Below are 16,617 nucleotides of genomic sequence, written 5' to 3' on the forward strand. Positions count from 1 at the left end.
GGGGAACTAGGGATCCCACATGCCATGCAGACAAGAAAAAAAAGAAAAAGAATAGCAGAGCATGATACGTACTGTATGGGGAATTATAGGCAATACGATAACAGAGAGTGACTGGGGGGCCAAGGACACCGCTAAGGTAATGACAGAAAATTGGAATCTGAAGGACAAGAAGGAGCCAGCCCTTTCCCTCAGGAACCTTGAGGGAACACGTTCCAAGTAAAGGTGACAGCTGGTGACCCAACTGGACACAGGCTTGGAGTGTTCCAGAGGCGGAAGGAAGTGCAGCGAGGGAATGGAATTCAGGAGGCAGGAGTGAGAGGTGGTGGTGGCTGAATTCTGCAGAGCAGTTCAGGCTGGGTTCAGGGGACTGGGGGCACTGGAGAAGCTGGTGAGGTTTAAGCCAGGAACAACCTCAGCCAGTGTGTGTCTGAAAAAGGTCACTCTGGTCGCTGTGTGGAGACCAGCTGGGGCTAAGAGTGAAAGAACAGAGCTCAGGAAGAGGCTACGGCCATGGGCCAGGAGAGGAGTGTCGCACGGGCTGGGAGTCAGGGCTCCTCTCCCCAGGCCCCTGCTTTGCTAAGTTGAGGGCCTCCTGAGAAGGCCAACTGGGCAGCTGGACAGACGAGATGAGTCCTGAGTGTGGCCAGGGTATGGAGGGAGATTTGGGCATTACTGGCATACGGGAAGCCAGCAGACCGTGCTCGCTTCAGCAGCATGTACACTAAAGTTGGAACAATACAGAGAAGATTAGCATGGGCCCTGCGCGAGGATGACATGCAAATTCATGAAGCGTTCCATATTTTTCAGACATAAAGAACAGACTTTTGGACTCAGTGGGAGAAGAGGGTGGGTGGGATGATTTGAGAGAATAGATAGCATTGAAACATATATATCACCATATGTAAAATAGATTGCCAGTGGGAGTTTGATATATGACGCTGGACACCCAAAGCTGGTTCTCTGTGACAGCCTGAAGGGATGGGGTGGGGAGGGAGGTGGGAGGGGGGTGTTCAGGATGGAGGGGACACATGAATGCCTATGGCTGCTTCATATTGATGTATGGCAAAAACCATCACAATATTGTAAAGTAATTATCGTCTAATTAAAATAAATAACTACATTTTAAAAAAGAAAAGAAAGCCACCAGACCTGACGAAATCACCTGGAAAGAATATCTAGAGAGAGGGGGAAGGGGCCAGGACAGAGCTGACGTTTGAGATGGGGAGCTAGCAAGAAAGACAGAGGAGGGGCAGCCAGCCAGAGAGGAAGACACTGGAAAAGTCTGATAACAAAGAAGCTAAGAGAAAAAAAGGATTTCAAGGAGATGAGAGCAACCAGCCATATGAAACAGACAAGAAGAGGGAACAGACTGGGGGCCAGGCCAAGCTGGCCAGAGCAGGTGCAGAGGAGCACAGGGGCAGGAACCATGGGGTGGCTGAGGAAGAGATGTGGGAGCAGACGAGTCTTTCAAGAAATTCTGTGGGACAGGCAGCAAGAAACGGCGGGTGCAGAGACAAAGTGGGTTTTCTCTGTAAAGGCAAGAGACGCTAGAGGACTGTTTAACGATGGGAGTGAACCAACAGACCGCGGTGGGGATGGGGGTGAGGGGGGAATGATGCTGCATATAAAAACGGTGCCAAGTGCGGGAGTGAAAGCTGAGGGGTGAGGTCCAAGCACAAGTGTGAGGGCCAGGGCCCTTCCTCCTAGACAGCAGACTGTGAGGTACAGACGGGGTAGGTGGTCTCGTGGCAGGCAGGAGAGGGCCTTCCTGCTGACTGCTTCTTCTTTTTTTTTTTCTGTTTTTCTGGTTAGGCCCTGTGGCAGGCATGCAAGATCTTAGTTCCCTGACCAGGGATCGAACCCCTGCCCCTTCTGAGGCCTTGAAGGCTGAGAGGTAGGATGGTGTTTAGGGTTGGTGGGGACAGGATAATGTAATTAGATTTGTGTTTTGAAAAACTTGCAGGAGTATGAGAGCCTGAGGCAGACAGGAGCCTCCTGCAGTAGCGAAGGGAGCTCAAACTGGGGTGTTGGAAGTGGAAGGCAGAGGGGTGGTGGCGCCCAGTGCTACACAGGAGGGAAGAGGAACCAGGAGGAGAGGAGCAAGGAGGTGTCGGGAGGATGTCCAGGCTATAGGATGAGATGAAGCTCACCAGGGAGGAGAAGATATAAAGATACGTGTGCTACAGCCTACACTGGAAGATGGCTTCCTTTCCTCTCTCCTCCCAATCCCGGCACTTCCGGCTGCCCTTTAGCACCTCCACTCATCCCTGCAGACCTGAGGACCCAGATCCAGGGCCCCTCCCTGAGATGATGGGGCAAGGAGTGCAGAGATGTGCAACCAACCGGCAGTCACTGAAGCTTAGGGGGCTCCAAGGGGTCTGGGTGTGGGCCTCACACTTACGTGATGGCAGCAGGTCCTCCTCCTCTGAGTGGTCTTCCAGACAGAGTACCTCCTAGCAGTGAGGAAAGACATGTCTCTTCCTAGGGAAGAGGAAAAAAAGTAGTTTGTCAGTTCCTTCTTGTCTTGAGGGTGACACCAGAGCAGGAGCTCTGAGACAGCCCCCTCCCTGGAGGCTATGAAAGTGAAAGAGTCACTCAGTCAGGTCCGACTCCTGTGACTTCATGGACTGTAACCCGCCAGGCTCCTCTGTCCATGGGATTCTCCAGGCGAGAATACTGGAGTGGGTAGCCATTCCCTTCTCCAGGGATCTTCTCCCCACCCAGGGATCGAATCCTGGTCTCCATCATTGCAGGTAGGTTCTTTCTGAGCCATCAGGGAAGCCCTGGAGGCTATAACAACAGCAAGAGGACTGGCCTCAGGCAACCCAGAGCCTCTCTGTCATTCTACCTGCTAAGTGACCTTGGGCAAATTACCTAACATGTTTGATCCTGTGAAAGGGTTTGAATACTAACTACTTCAAAGGGCTGATGAGCCAATTAAAGAAAATAATGTCTGCAGAGGGTAAACAGGGCAAGCACTCAACTCACAAGAAGAAAAAAAAAAGCATTGGCTTTAAAAGACAAACAAAAACTCAGAACCTCGCAAAATTGAAATGAATAAATCTTGAACTAAACACTTAAAAGAGTAACAACCTATCAAATTCTTAAGATGTTAAATTTAATATTCACTGAAATGTCATTAAATGTGAAGACAATTTCCAGGTTAGATTTTTGTTTTCTTTTTACTTTGAAATTCCTGGGCGTCCACGATGTCTGCTGGAGGCTAGTTTAGGGTACGTGAGAGCGAGCCTTGAGAGAGAGCCAGGTCGGAGGATTTCAGTATTAAGGTCCCTCCCTGCCCAGACTAGGGGCTTCTCAGGCGGCACTAATGGTAAAGAACCTGCCTGCCAATGCAGGGTTAGACGTTAGAGACAACGGTTCGATCCCCGGGTCAGATCCTTTGGGGAAGGGAATGGCAATCCACTCCAGTAGTCTTGCCTGGAGAATCCCATGGACAGAGGAGCCTGGAGGGCTACAGTCCATAGGGTCACACAGAGTTGGACACGACTGAAGCGACTTAGCACAGCACAGCAACTGCCTGGACTAGGTGATAGCTGGATGTGGCAGCGGGCACTGGGGATGGTAGTCCCTAGCTGGCACCTTACCCTTTAGCAGTCTTTTTCTCTGCAACATTAATTCTTCTCTCCGGAACCTCTCTGGATCCAGTTTTGAGTAGTCCCAGCTGTTATAGCTGTGTGGGCAAGGATATATACCTAAGAAGGAGTTAAGAGTGATCATGAAAACTGCTGCAGAAGAGGAAGGGAGGCAGGAAACAGAAGAGTGAGGCCCCTGAGATACCCCTACTGGTCCTGGGGTGACTGGGCTTCCAGCATGAGCCCTAGCCCATGCTGGCCTTGTAGCCTGCCATGAGCCACTTCCTCTCTGTGAGACTGGTTTCTTCATTTGGAGAATGGAGATGTGAGGCCAACCCTGCCCTCCTGACAGTGTGAGGATCAGATCACACCACAGACGTGTGAACCTGCCACGTGCTGTGTAGGTGTGAAGGCACAGTCATTGTTTTTCCTGTCTATCTCCTCTGCTCTTACTGGAACTCCTTGAAGGCAGGGGCTGGGTCTGATTCATCTCTGCACCTCCAGGGCTTAGTATTGGATCTGGCACATGATAAACAGGCACTTAGTAAAGCTTTGTTCAACATATTATTATACTTTGCTCAATACCAGAAATGGCTTTGCCTGAAATGTCGAATGGTGATGCTTAGGGGGCTGACACCTTTCTTTTAAGGAAACCATGTGTTTCAGAGTCTTGATTTCTTGGAGTCTGAATCCTCAGACAGTACAGAAATTCCACTGTCTCCTTTAGTTCTTTGATTTAGGGAGGAAAAGCCCAAAGATTACTTTAAAAAATTCGAGCCTTCATACTAAGCTCCCGTCTCCACTGGACAAAGCAAGTGGACAGGAGGCTTATTACTGGGGGTCAACTGGGGGAGGAGGCACAGCCTTGACAAAAAAAGGAATAGGAAGAAAGAACAGAAAGGATAGAGTCAGAATGGGAGGTGAGACGGTATAGTGGTCAGACTTAGCTTCACAGTGGGAGGGCCTGGGTCTGAATGCCTGCTCTCAATGCTGCATGTGTTAAAAGGACTGGAAATTATGTGAGGTGAAGGATGTGTTAACTAATCTGCTTGTGGTAAAAACTTTACAACATATACGTGCATCAGATCTTCACACTGTACACCTTAGACTTCCACAATGTCATATGTCAATTATATCTCACTAAAGCTGGAGGAAATTTTCTTCCCTGACATGAATGATTCAGGGGGCCTAGACTGCTTATAAAACAATGTAGCTGATGCTAACCATCTGCTTCCCTGGAATTTTGGTACATGATAGACAGAGGTGCCTACATGAGCAGCCCCCAATAAAAACCTTGGGCACTGTTTCTCTAATGGGCCTCTGGGCAGAACCACCACACACGTGTGGCTACATGTTCATTGCATCGGGATGAGGGGCCCTGCGTCAATGGGAGGAGGAACCATGCAGGTGAATTCCATCAGACTCTGCCTGTCTGTCCTCTTAGGATCTGGTTATGGATCCTCACTCCATTGCAGTAATAAATCTTAGCTATAAGTACAACTGTAGGCTGAGATCTGTGAGTTCAACCACATCTCCTGACGTGGAAGTGATCCTCAACGCAGGAGGAAATGTAAAAAGTGCTTACTTAGCACGGCACTCAGTCCACAGGGGACTTGTCAGCTTTCAATGACTTTAGAAGATATCTGGGTTGAGATAGGGCGAGTGAGGAAGGAGACTGAAAAATAGTTGAAAAGCAAACATCAAACTGGCACTGTGGTGTGCTGCAGGGAGAAAGAGAGAGAGAGACAACCCTTGGTCACGTGGGGTCACACTGGGGGTGGAAGGGAGGACTATCTGGCCAGCACACGGCAGGGGGTTCCTGGGTCCACCCACCTACAGCACGCGGTTAACTGGCGGGACTGTGCTGAAACCTGCTCCCTGCAGATGCAGCCGGGGACAGAGTGGGGATGAGGACTGTCTCAGACTGCTTGAGGAAGCAGGCTCCCGGGTACTCCTTGGGCTCTAACTGCGCACTACACTTTCCTGATTGTCAAGGAGAGAAGAGGACAGCCGCCTCGATGAGGAGGTGTGATGGCAAACGGGAACCTCCCCAGGCTCGGGTGGAAGACGTGTATCTGGAATGGCTTTCCCTGGAGAAAGCAGCCCCCTCTCACCTGAAATCCACAGGCTCATCGTGTTACAGATGTCAGACTTGAACTCGTGCGTGTTGAACCAGGACTGAGGGAAGCAGCAGCAGAAGCTGGTGTACAGGGCTTTACTCAGAAGTGATGGCAACCTCTAGGGGACAAGCGGAGCCCGGGCAGTGTTCTGGACATTTCCACACCCAGAAAAGAGCCCTTGACTTCAGAAAGGACCTGTGCTAAAAGCTCTCCCTGACACCATGCTACCTTCCTGATCACATGCTTAGCGTGCATGCTAAGTTGCTTCAGTTGCGTCTGATTCTCTGTGACCCCATGGACTGTAGGCCTGCCAGGCTCCTCCGTCCATGGGATTCTCCAGGCAAAATACTGGAGTGGGTTGCCATGCCCTCCTCCAGGGGATCTTCCCGATCCAGGGATCGAATCCACATCTCTTACATCTCCTGCATTGGAAAGCGGCTTCTTTACCACTAGCGCCACCTGGGAAGTCCCATGAGGGGAGCAATTTCCATCTGCAGCTGCCACATATCTAGGTGGACGCCTTATCCTACATGGGGACCACACCTCAAACATCGTGCTGTGTTGGCCAGCAATTTTCCTCTCCTCCAGTTCCTCTGCACATGGTCTGTGGCTCAGCCCTTTCTACCACCTGGTCAAAGAGTAGCTCAAAGATGACAAGTGCATTTGACATACCCATCTCGCTCCATCCCAGAGATAATATTAAGTCCTACTTACTGAGTTTTTTTACGTGCACAAGTGGTACTGCTGTTTCTTTTCAGCTATGCTTAGGCTCAAATTATACATTTATAACTGGCTTCATTCATTTAACATCATAACATAAATACTTCCCCAGGTTATTATAAACTCTTTGGAATTTTTTTTCGAAAAGTAACCTTCATAATATTGTGTGAGTGGCCATTTCAAAATTTACTTTGCATTACAAATTATGCAGAGTAATTATATTTATTTATGAAGTTAGCTCAGTGTCTGGCACATATTAGGCAGTTAAAAATTTGTTGAATGCATGAATGAAAGCAGCTTTTACTATTTCTTAGGTTATGACTTGCATTAGATGGTATAATAATAGTAATCATGGCAGCTATTATATATTGGGGGCCCATCAAGTGCTGGGTGATATGTCAGATATCTTACAAACACAATCTCATTTAATCCTTAGGACACTTTGGTGAGAGAGGCATTATTAATATTATCCCCATTTTATGGATAATGAAACTGAGACACAGACAGCCTAAGTGACTTGTTAAGCAGATGCTTTATCAGTATAAGTGCCTTTCAGCACAACCGTATCAATTCACTTTCCACTCAGACTGTCCAAGGGAAATCCCTATATCTTTCATAATCCTGGGAGTGACACTTTTTAATCTATGCAATCCAGCAGGTAAAAAGGGGAATCGAATGATTATTGTTTTAATTTATATTTTTGATTGTTGTCAAAGATGAACTTTTTTCCCATTTGTATTTCTTCCCTAGTGAATTTCCGGCTTATGTACTTTGTCCATTGGTCCATTTTTCCTACTGATTTGTAAGACTTCTTTATGTTGTGTGGCATATATACTAACAGTATTTTTGCACAATTTCTCATTTGCCTGTTTTCAGTAATTTAAACAATTTATATATTAATAGTTAAATCAGTCTTTTATGGTTATTCCCTTGGGGACATATTTAGAAAGTCCTTCTCCATCCTCAAATCTTCAAATCATATAAATGTTCACTTATATTTTCTTCTAGCAACCCTTTTAGTGTGTGTGTATATATATATATATATATATATATATATATATACACACACACACAGACATATATATATATATATATATACATGCTGTTGTTCAGTTGCTAAGTCGTGTTCAACTCTTTGTGGCCCCATGGACTGTAGTCTACCAGTCTCCTCTGTCCATGGGATTACCCAGGCAAGAATACTGGAGTGACTTGCCATTTCCTTCTCCAGGGGATCTTTCCGACCGAGGGACTGAACCCATGTCTTCTGCTTGGCAGGTGGATTCTTCAACACTGAGCCACATGGGAAGCCCATATATATACATACACACATACATAAAAAGTATATATGTATATTCATAATTTTGAAATCACATATTTAAATGCTATAGAAATAACATAGAGAAGGAAGTTTCTTATAACCTCATTCCCTGAGTTTTCCTGGGTCAGGAAGATCCCCTGGAGAAGGGAATGGCAACCCACTCCAGTATTCTTGGCTAGAGAATCCCATGGACTGAGGAGCCTGGTGGGTGACAGTCCATGGGGTCAAAAACAGTCAGATAGGACTGAGCAACTAACAATTTCACTTTCATTCCCTAGAGATGAGCATTGCTATGAGTTTGGCGAATATTTTTCCAGGCTTTTTTTCCCCTCTCATAGGCACACATACATATACATATACTTTTTATTTATAACATGGAGTTGTATAAGTTGCTTTGTTTTTCACTTAAAATATATCATTATATCTTCCCAATCAGTATATATAGAGCTACCTTATTTTTTGTAACTGCTGCATTCAGTTCAGTTCAGTCGCTCAGTCGTGTCTGACTCTTTGTGACCCCATGAGCTGCAGCACACCAGGCCTCCCTGTCCATCACCAACTCCTGGAGCCGACCCAAACTCATGTCCATTGAGTCGGTGATGCCATCCAACCATCTCATCCTCTGTCGTCCCCTTCTCCTCCTGCCCTCAATCTTTCCCAGCATCAGGATCTTTTCACATGAGTCAGCTCTTCACATCAGGTGGCCAAAGTATTGGAGTTTCAGCTTCAACATCAGTCCTTCCAATGAACACCCAGGACTGATCTCCTTTAGGATGGACTGGTTGGATCTCCTCGCAGTCCAAGGGATTCTCAAGAGTCTTCTCCAACACCACAGTTCAAAAGCATCAATTCTTTGGTGCTCATCTTTCTTTATAGTCCAACTCTCACAACCATACATGACTACTGGAAAACCATAGCCTTGACTAGACGGACCTTTGTTGGCAAAGTAATGTCTCTGCTTTTTAATATGCTATCTAGGTTGGTCATAACTTTCCTTCCAAGGAGTAAGCATCTTTTAATTTCATGGCTGCAATCACCATCTGCAGTGATTTTGGAGCCCAAGAAAATAAAGTCTCTTACTGATGCATTACAAGTCAGTATATGAAACTATCAGGCTTCCTAGGTGGCTCAGTGGGTAAAGAATCTGCCTGCAATGCAGGAGATAATCCCTGGGATGGGAAGATTCCCCTAGAGGAGGGCATGGCAATCCACTCCAGTATTCTTGCCTGGAGAATCCCAAGGACAGAGGAGCCTGGCGGGCTATAGTCCATAGAGTTGCAAAGAGCCAGACTCAACTGAAGCAACTTAGCATGCAGCATGCATGCATATGAAGATACCACAACTTACTAATTACTTTCTTATGGAAAGAATGTTAAGGGCATTAACTTGGCATGAGCAGTGAATAGGTATCTAATATGATTTGTTTTTCCTAAATAGTGGTTGTTGCTCACTTTTAAGAGAGCCTCTTCGTAGTGGGTCCTGGATTCACAAAACAAAAGAAAAGCGTAGTTCTGGGCTATCCGGTCGAACAGCTTGCTTTGGACTTCCTTCTTTGGCTACCAGGAATAAAAATAGAGTAGGAATTACAAGAATTACTTGTTGAAACAGTCAAGGGCTGAGAACCTTAACTTAAGTGTTTCTCTCATTTCTAGGAATCTTATTTGCAAGGTATTTAATCTCATACTATTTACGAAATACTACACTAATTTGCTTTAGAATCTATAGAACATGTACAGAGAGGCAGGGTGTTGAGGAAAGCACCCTATGCTCTCTGCCCTGCCCTTGACCAGCCACGTGACAGGCGTCAATTCTTAAAGCTCAGGGTTGCTGCAGGCGTGATGCAATGTTTCCAGCCTAAGGTGTGTGGAGGAGGCATGGGTGTGGAAGGATGAGGGTGACAGATGATGCGTGGTCCATGGGTGGTCTGTGGAATCAGAGGGGCTGATAGCCCATGTTAAAGAGGCCGGGGTTTAAAAAAAAAAAAGAGGCTGGGGTTTGTCCCACAGGAAAATAAGTGAGGAAAAGAAGCAACCAGATTTGCGTTTACCTGGTACCTTTCATGAAAGATCCACCAGAAGCTATCCAGCCATATAGCTCTTAGAGAAGGGGAAGAGAGAAACTTCTCTAATTCTCTACCTGAACAGAAAGACTGGAAAAGAAACAAAATTCATGTTATTATTGCTTATTTATTTATTTATTCTTTGAAATTTACCTGGAGCTACAGCCAGATTCATAATCATCTCCACTCAAACCCTTCCTTTCCGTCCACATTCCATGGCTTATTATTGTTATTAATCACACCACCTCCCTGCCAATCATCTTTGGAGTTAACATACTTTGGGGTCAACTTAGAAAAAAAAAAACAAAAAACCTAGAGCCTGTTATACAGAGTGAAGTAAGTCAGAAAGAAAAAAACAAATATCATCTATTAATGCGTATATATGGAATCTAGAAAAATGGTATTGATGAACCTATTTGCAGGGCAGGAATAGAGACACAGACGTAGAGAACAGACTTGTGGACACAGAGGGGTAGGGAGAAGAGGGTACGAACTGAGAGGGTAGCATTGACGTATATACACTACCATGTGTAAAATAGGTAGTGGGAAGCTGCTATATAATACAGGGAGCTCAGCTTGGTGCTACGGTGCTACGCTACGTGACAACCTGGAGGGGTGGGATGTGGGGAGGGGGAGGAAGGCTCAAGAAGGAGGGGAACACTTGCTATGTATCTCGCACTGGCCCATGCCATTCATTCCTTATCTCACTTTTTCACCGTCTATCTCTGTGGTTGCTGCTGAATGAGGAAACTGTTATCCCCAATTTATAGAAGAGGGAAGTGAGGATTCAAAGGTAAGAATTCTTGCCTAAGTTTATTCAGACGGGGAGGCTCAAAAGCAGGCAGCCTAGGACTTCCCTGGCACTTCCAATACAGGGGGCACGGGTTCAATCCCTGGTTGGGGAACTAAGAATCCCACATGCCACATATTGCAGCAAAAAAAAAAAAAAAGCAAAAAGCAGGCAGCCTGGCCTCAGAGATGCTGCATGGGCTGCCTCTCCTCTTACCATCTGGAGGAACAGAGTGTGTCCTGGATGCAAAGGGAAAGACTTCTTGGCAGTCCCTTCAAGCCTACAGAAGCTGAGGGCAGAGTGCATAAGCAAGCCACCCTTGGGAGCAAAGAGCGCTCTGAGCCCTGCTCTTGGTTTTGTCCTCTCTGCCATTCCTCATGTCTCCTTGGAGAGGCAGGACAGTCAGAGGGCTGGAGAGCACAGACTGACACCGCACTGCCTGGATTCTCATCCAGCTCTTACACTAATTAGCTGCAGGGCCCTGGCCAATGGTATTGAATCTCTCTGTGCTCATCTGGGAAATGGAGATGGTGATGCCAGTGCTGACCTCCAGAACAGCTGTGAGGGTTCAGTGAGTGAACTCATGGTCTAGGGGTGACCACCAGGTTCTCTGAGCCAGAGGCAAAGCTGGCTGCTAAGGGCAGAGGGAGGGGATGGAGGAGAAGATTTGAGGAGACAAGTAAATTTGGCATGGCCCCCGAGCAGGATGGAAGAGGGTCCTTTTAAAGGCAGGGCACTGTCTTGGGTTTCCTGGAAGCCAAAGAAAAGCAGGAGCCAGTATCAGATATAAATTAAAAGCATTCCAGGAAATGGTTTTTCTTGGGATTAAGGTCTAAGGAAAACATTTCCCAGGGGACCTGAGAAACAGGACATTAGTTAGCACAGCAGTCACCATCCTGGGGGCACCCACACAGCATGTGGAATGAGAGCTCAGGTGGCTGGGCCAGTGGGCCTGTCAGGGGCACAAGGATGGAGGGAAGGTGGCACAGGAACAGTGTATCCATGGAACACACCATCCATTTTCCATGTCTTTCTTCCTCTTTTAAATTTTAGAAAAAGGAAGAAGCAAAAAATACAATCTCATATACCTGAAACTAACACAACATTGTAAATCAACTGTATTTCAATAAAGAAAGAAAAAAACTACCATCTTATCACTCAGAGAATGCTGGTGATATCTCTGAATGGTTTCACCCCAGATTTTCCTGTGGGCTGACATAACAACATTGTACTGCAGAGTTTTAGATATTGATGTCTTTCATTTAACATCATAGAATAGCATGTTAAAATACACTCTTTATAAACACTCATTAGAGTGGCAAAGTATTCCATGATATATAAACCAGAAATGACTGTACTGTTGTTCTATCATTAAACTTTTCTAATAATATTGATAATAAAAAACAATCATTTTTTGAGAAGTTATGCCTTACTATGTACTGTGTTGTGTGCTTATGTACATTATTTAATTTTACAATTATACTTCCAGGTAGAGGCTACTGTTATTGCTATTTACAGAAGAATAAATGAGAGTGCAGAGAGCTACTTAATCACCAAGATGCACTGCCTTCCAGGTCCTTGTTATCACAAAAACCATGTAGTGAACATCTTTTTACACTGCTCTGGAGAGAATGTGATGCTTTGAGTGCCTGCTGCTCCTTCACCTCTCTGCTAAAGAAGGCAGGGGATCCAGGAGCTGATCCCAGGGTGACCACTGCCTGCCCTGGGTGCCAGCACCTGGTGAAAGGCAGCCATCTGCTTAGTGACCGCGGTCCATGCTGGAGCCTGGCATCCAGCAAACAGCACTGTCATACTGGGCAGTGACTGGCCTAAACAGACCATTGCTCTTAGGAAGTCAGCATGCAAGATGGGACAGAGGTAGAGACACAGCCTGAAAGAGCGCAGCAGGGAAAAAATCATGAAGAGGAGGAGAAGGCAGGGAAAGGATAGGGAGAGAGGGAGGAGGGACAGAGCGAGATGGGGCTGTGGTTTGAAGCAGTGAGAAGTACAGACAGAAGAGATTGAAAAGCTGGGTGCCAGGAATGGGGGTGGGTAGCTAGTTAGGAGCTGAGAGGTCAACGGTCATAGCTGTTTTGGGGACCCTGGGGCTGTGCAGTTGTGAGGGGCATTGAGGCACAGCTGGAAGATGGCTGAGACAATTTTCTGGGCCTCCTCCCCTCTCAACCCCTGCTCACAACTATCCCCCAGCTCCTGAGGGGCCAGCATTGTCTAACACACACACAAGTTCCTCTGGGCCTTAGAATACTCCCTTTCCTCCTTCCCTGTGGCTCAGCTGGGAAAGAATCTACCTGCAATGCAGGAGACCTGGGTTTGATCCCTGGGTTGGGAAGATCCCCTGGAGAAGAGAATGGCTACCCACTCCAGGATTCTGGCCTGGAGAATTCCATGGACTTTAGAGTCTGTGGGGTTGCAGAGTTGGACACGACTGAATGACTTTCACTTTCACTTTTCTCCTTCCTAAGGAACCCAGCTCTCCAAGCTGGTGACTCACCCCAAGGGGTAACTATGGGGCACGGGAAGTAAATATTCTAACTACTGTCTAATTAAGAAAAAAATTAAGGTTACCCTTATACAACCTAGTGACTGACAACAGAACACATGCATCATTAATTAACATATATCACGAGAGTGTGACCTCAAAATGCTACACTAATAGGTCATGCGATCAGCACGGTTAGGAGCCCAGAGCACTGGGAGAAAGGATGTTGGTTTCGTCGTCGGTCTAATCTCAGCTCAGTCACTTGCAAACTGTGCGGCCCTCAGCAACTTACCTGCCCGACTCAGTTCCCTGGGGTGTAAGACTGGGACAGTGGTGTGTCCCGTGCAGGCGGGCGCCCCAGAGGGCTCTCTCTTCTTACCTTGCCACTAAGGGGGTTTTTCTCAGCCAGGATCACATTGCCCACCAAGTCACAGAAGTTCACCCCATTTGGAAGATTGTTCGGCCTAGAGTCATCAAAGGATGGGTACTGGTACAGCTCCGCCAGGAGATTTTTATCTGCTGTTTTCTAAAGACAAAAACAGAATATGAAAATGGGTTCCCTCATTTTGACAGTTTAAAACAACACAATATCTTCTCCTTTTTATCATGGTGACAATATTAATAATCTTAGAGAATGTTGAAGAAAATGAGAGTGCGTGCGTGATCCCAGCAGTCCTCATCCAACAGCTATTTACATTATTTCTACTTTTCCTTCCAGGCTTTGAGTACATGTATACAAATATGTATTTGTTACTTCAATAATTTTATGATACATATATGCACACACACTTTTATGTCTTGCTTTATCCCCTTGGACTTTTCACATTGCCTCACTGTCTTCAAATTTATCATTTAAAGTAGTATATCTTGTTAAGATGTGCTATAATTTAATTAACTACTCACAGAGGAGTTCAAATAAATATTATTTATTGCTAACTGGGCCCATATGCTTCACCTCTTTGAAGTTATCTACTTGGCATGAATTTCCCAAAATGGGCATGAATTTCTCAAAATGGCACTATTAGGTCAAAGGATATGACCACCCCACCCCTACGGTTCTTAACATATATCATTAAATGGATTGTAGAATAAAAATATGACTATAAAAACCACTCCAGTCTTCTTGCCTGGAGAATCCCATGGACAGAGAAGCCTGGTGGGCCCCAGTCCACGGGGTCACAAAGAGTCAGGCACGACTGAGTGACTAACACACACATAAAAATGTAAAAATATAGGAAAGTAGAAAGAGACCACTAAGCACGACCCAAAGGCACCTTCTGGAAACATTCTGAGGGACTGAGTTCCTCTGTAACTGGGTATGGCTTTGACAATGGAAGAACTGAGTGACTAACTGCATTGACTCTGAGTCAGATGTCAGCTCCCCCATGCACTGGCTGCGCCGCCTTGGACAGGACATTTAGACCTGCTCAGCCACTATCATGGGTCGTATGACAGTTTCAATGTAGACACACAACCATCGGGCTCTACGCTGTGTGGGAATTTTCTAGGCTAAAAGGTGAAAAACGGGTAACATATTCTCTAGCATTTAAAGGCTTGAATACACATGAGCTGGGTAGTTTAAAGGGGGAGCTTGGGAGGATCTTGCTCCCAGATAGTGCTAGTGGTAAAGAACCCGCCTGCCAACGCAGGAGTCAAGAGACAGGTTTGATCCCTAGGTCAGGAAGATCCCCTAGAGGAGGAAAAGACAACCCATTACAGTATTCTTGCCTGGGAAATCCCAAGGACAGTGGAGCCTGGCGGGCTACAGGCTCAATGGGGTTGCAGAGCGTTGGACATGACTGAAGCGACAGCACTTAGGAGGATCTTAACTGGGGTGGCTATGAGATGGGGCCAGGGTGCTACTGGAGAGGCCGCTGAGAGAGCAAGACCCCAGGCATGGGGATCTGAGCCAGAGGCAGGGGGCTCTGTCACCAGCAAGCTGCATGACGCTGGACGGGTCCTCTGACTGCTCCTGACTGTCAGCCCCCTGGGGTGTCTGCAGTGACCCACAAAAGCCCCACTGCTGTGGGAATACACCCCTGGGAGCTCTGCGGCACGGTGGCTCTGTGTGAACTGAAGCTGAACTCGTTGTTTCTGAGGGTAAACAGCTTCTAAGTTCTAAAAATAAACGGACAACTGACCTCTGGAATCCTCTTGATTCTACCTTTTTGAGGTGTTATGAGAAATTCTAAAGTTATTAAAATACATTGGTGTTGTTCAGTCACCAAGTCATGTCCGACCCTCTGTGACTCCACAGACTGCAGCATGCCAGGCCTCCCCCTGTCTCTCACCATCTCCTGGAGTTTGCCCCAGTTCATGTCCATTGAATCGGATGTTAAGATAGGTTAAGATTTTCTAAAACAGGTACTCTGCCATTTTCCTACATAATCACCATCCAGGTGCCAAGGGGTCTTTCCTTGGGAATAAAATCTAGTTCAGGCCCAGCAGAAACCGACCCAGCAAGAGATTCCTTACCCTTTTGATAATGAAAGATTTGACATTCCTGAATTCTGAGCCCTTGCAAACATACTGTGATTTTCCTTCCCTCTTTTCTGCAGGAGAATGAAAGAAGAGAAATAGGATGTGAGTAACCACGGGGTCTGCCCACGGCTGTGTGGTAATCATACCTGTGATTTTTCATTCATCCTGAGCAGCCAGATGGCATACGCACTATTAGTTTGTCTGGGTTGCTGACTTGCTAAGACTCCTCTTCTTATTTATCAGACTGCTTGAGCTCAGAGAAGCAGTCAGGAGGAGCAGATAAAACATGGGCTTCGAAGTCGGTCTGGAACGAATCCAAAACCTGCGGTGGACAAGCCTTGTGGTTCTCGGCAAGTGGTTCCCTTACCTTCTCTCAAGTATAAAACACATTCGCAGGCACCTGCCTCACAGGTAGGGGGTCTTAGGAAGCTTTAACAAGGGGATCCATATGAAAACACCTAGTGCAAGGTCCCCCAGCAGGTCGTCTCGAAACGGTATATACTGTGCCTCCCTCCTTCCTTGCCTGATGCCAAGAAGGGAGATTAAAGGCTCTCTCCAAAGAGGCCAAAGATACTCTCACCTGAAACTCCAGATTCCTACTCAATTACATTTTAGACACTAAAAAAATCCAAACCCCACAAAAACACCATCAAGGCTACAGGAAAGGAGTTTTGCCTCTGTCTGCCAAGCCGCCGTGACTTCGCTCTCTTTTTAAAGCCTTCTTCTCCATCTCATATTTCTCAATTGCCTTCAAAAACCAAAAAAGAAACGGGGTTTTAGTGCAAATCTGAGGGGAGGGCAGGGGTCAGGGACTAGGCCATCTCTCCTGCCAGTGTGCAAAAGGCCTGGAGCAGTTTGTGGCAGGGTCTTGCTGTCTCCCCGCTAGGTGGTAGGGCCTTGGTGGCCAAGTGTGTCGCTCACCTCATCCCCCTGAGGGTCACCACCGCTATGTCCCCCACCCCCACCTTCTCCCACACTGCCCCTCCTCCTGGCTACACTCCCGAGGAACACAGGATCTGGAGCAGGCTCTCAATCA

At 46.7% G+C, this 16,617-nt stretch overlaps 1 protein-coding gene, 1 long non-coding RNA gene and 1 other non-coding gene across 11 annotated transcripts in view; 2 read left to right on the forward strand and 1 right to left on the reverse strand.

Moving 5' to 3' along the window:
• The window catches only part of LOC145545502 (uncharacterized), a 43,067-nt gene extending 35,780 nt beyond the window's left edge, over window positions 1-7,287 (forward strand). Inside the window, exon 5 of the long non-coding RNA XR_014082126.1 lies at window positions 5,589-7,287. This is a non-coding gene — a long non-coding RNA (uncharacterized LOC145545502). The remainder of the gene's footprint in view (window positions 1-5,588) is intronic.
• Window positions 1-16,617, reverse strand: part of FAM227A (family with sequence similarity 227 member A) — a 53,199-nt gene that overhangs the window by 26,590 nt on the left and 9,992 nt on the right. For 7 of the 9 annotated variants that reach the window (XM_081590101.1, XM_081590105.1, XM_081590102.1 and 4 more), the window contains 8 exons: window positions 16,257-16,329; window positions 15,576-15,652; window positions 13,480-13,626; window positions 9,799-9,900; window positions 9,203-9,307; window positions 5,708-5,831; window positions 3,606-3,713; window positions 2,402-2,481 (listed from right to left, as the gene is read on the reverse strand). In XM_081590101.1, the coding sequence (XP_081446227.1) occupies window positions 2,402-2,481; window positions 3,606-3,713; window positions 5,708-5,831; window positions 9,203-9,307; window positions 9,799-9,900; window positions 13,480-13,626; window positions 15,576-15,652; window positions 16,257-16,329 (816 nt within the window). Of the gene's footprint in view, window positions 1-2,401; window positions 2,482-3,605; window positions 3,714-5,707; window positions 5,832-9,202; window positions 9,308-9,798; window positions 9,901-13,479; window positions 13,627-15,575; window positions 15,653-16,215; window positions 16,330-16,617 lie in introns of all 9 variants that reach the window. The other 2 variants (XM_081590109.1, XM_081590110.1) reach the window with 1 other exon arrangement.
• On the forward strand, window positions 698-804 carry LOC145504018 (U6 spliceosomal RNA). The gene has a single exon (XR_014052011.1). It is a non-coding gene; the product is annotated as a U6 spliceosomal RNA (small nuclear RNA).

The sequence above is a fragment of the Giraffa tippelskirchi genome, chromosome 4 (genome assembly GCF_054371585.1).
Source record: "Giraffa tippelskirchi isolate mGirTip1 chromosome 4, T2T-mGirTip1v1.2.pri, whole genome shotgun sequence".
NCBI lineage: Eukaryota > Metazoa > Chordata > Mammalia > Artiodactyla > Giraffidae > Giraffa > Giraffa tippelskirchi.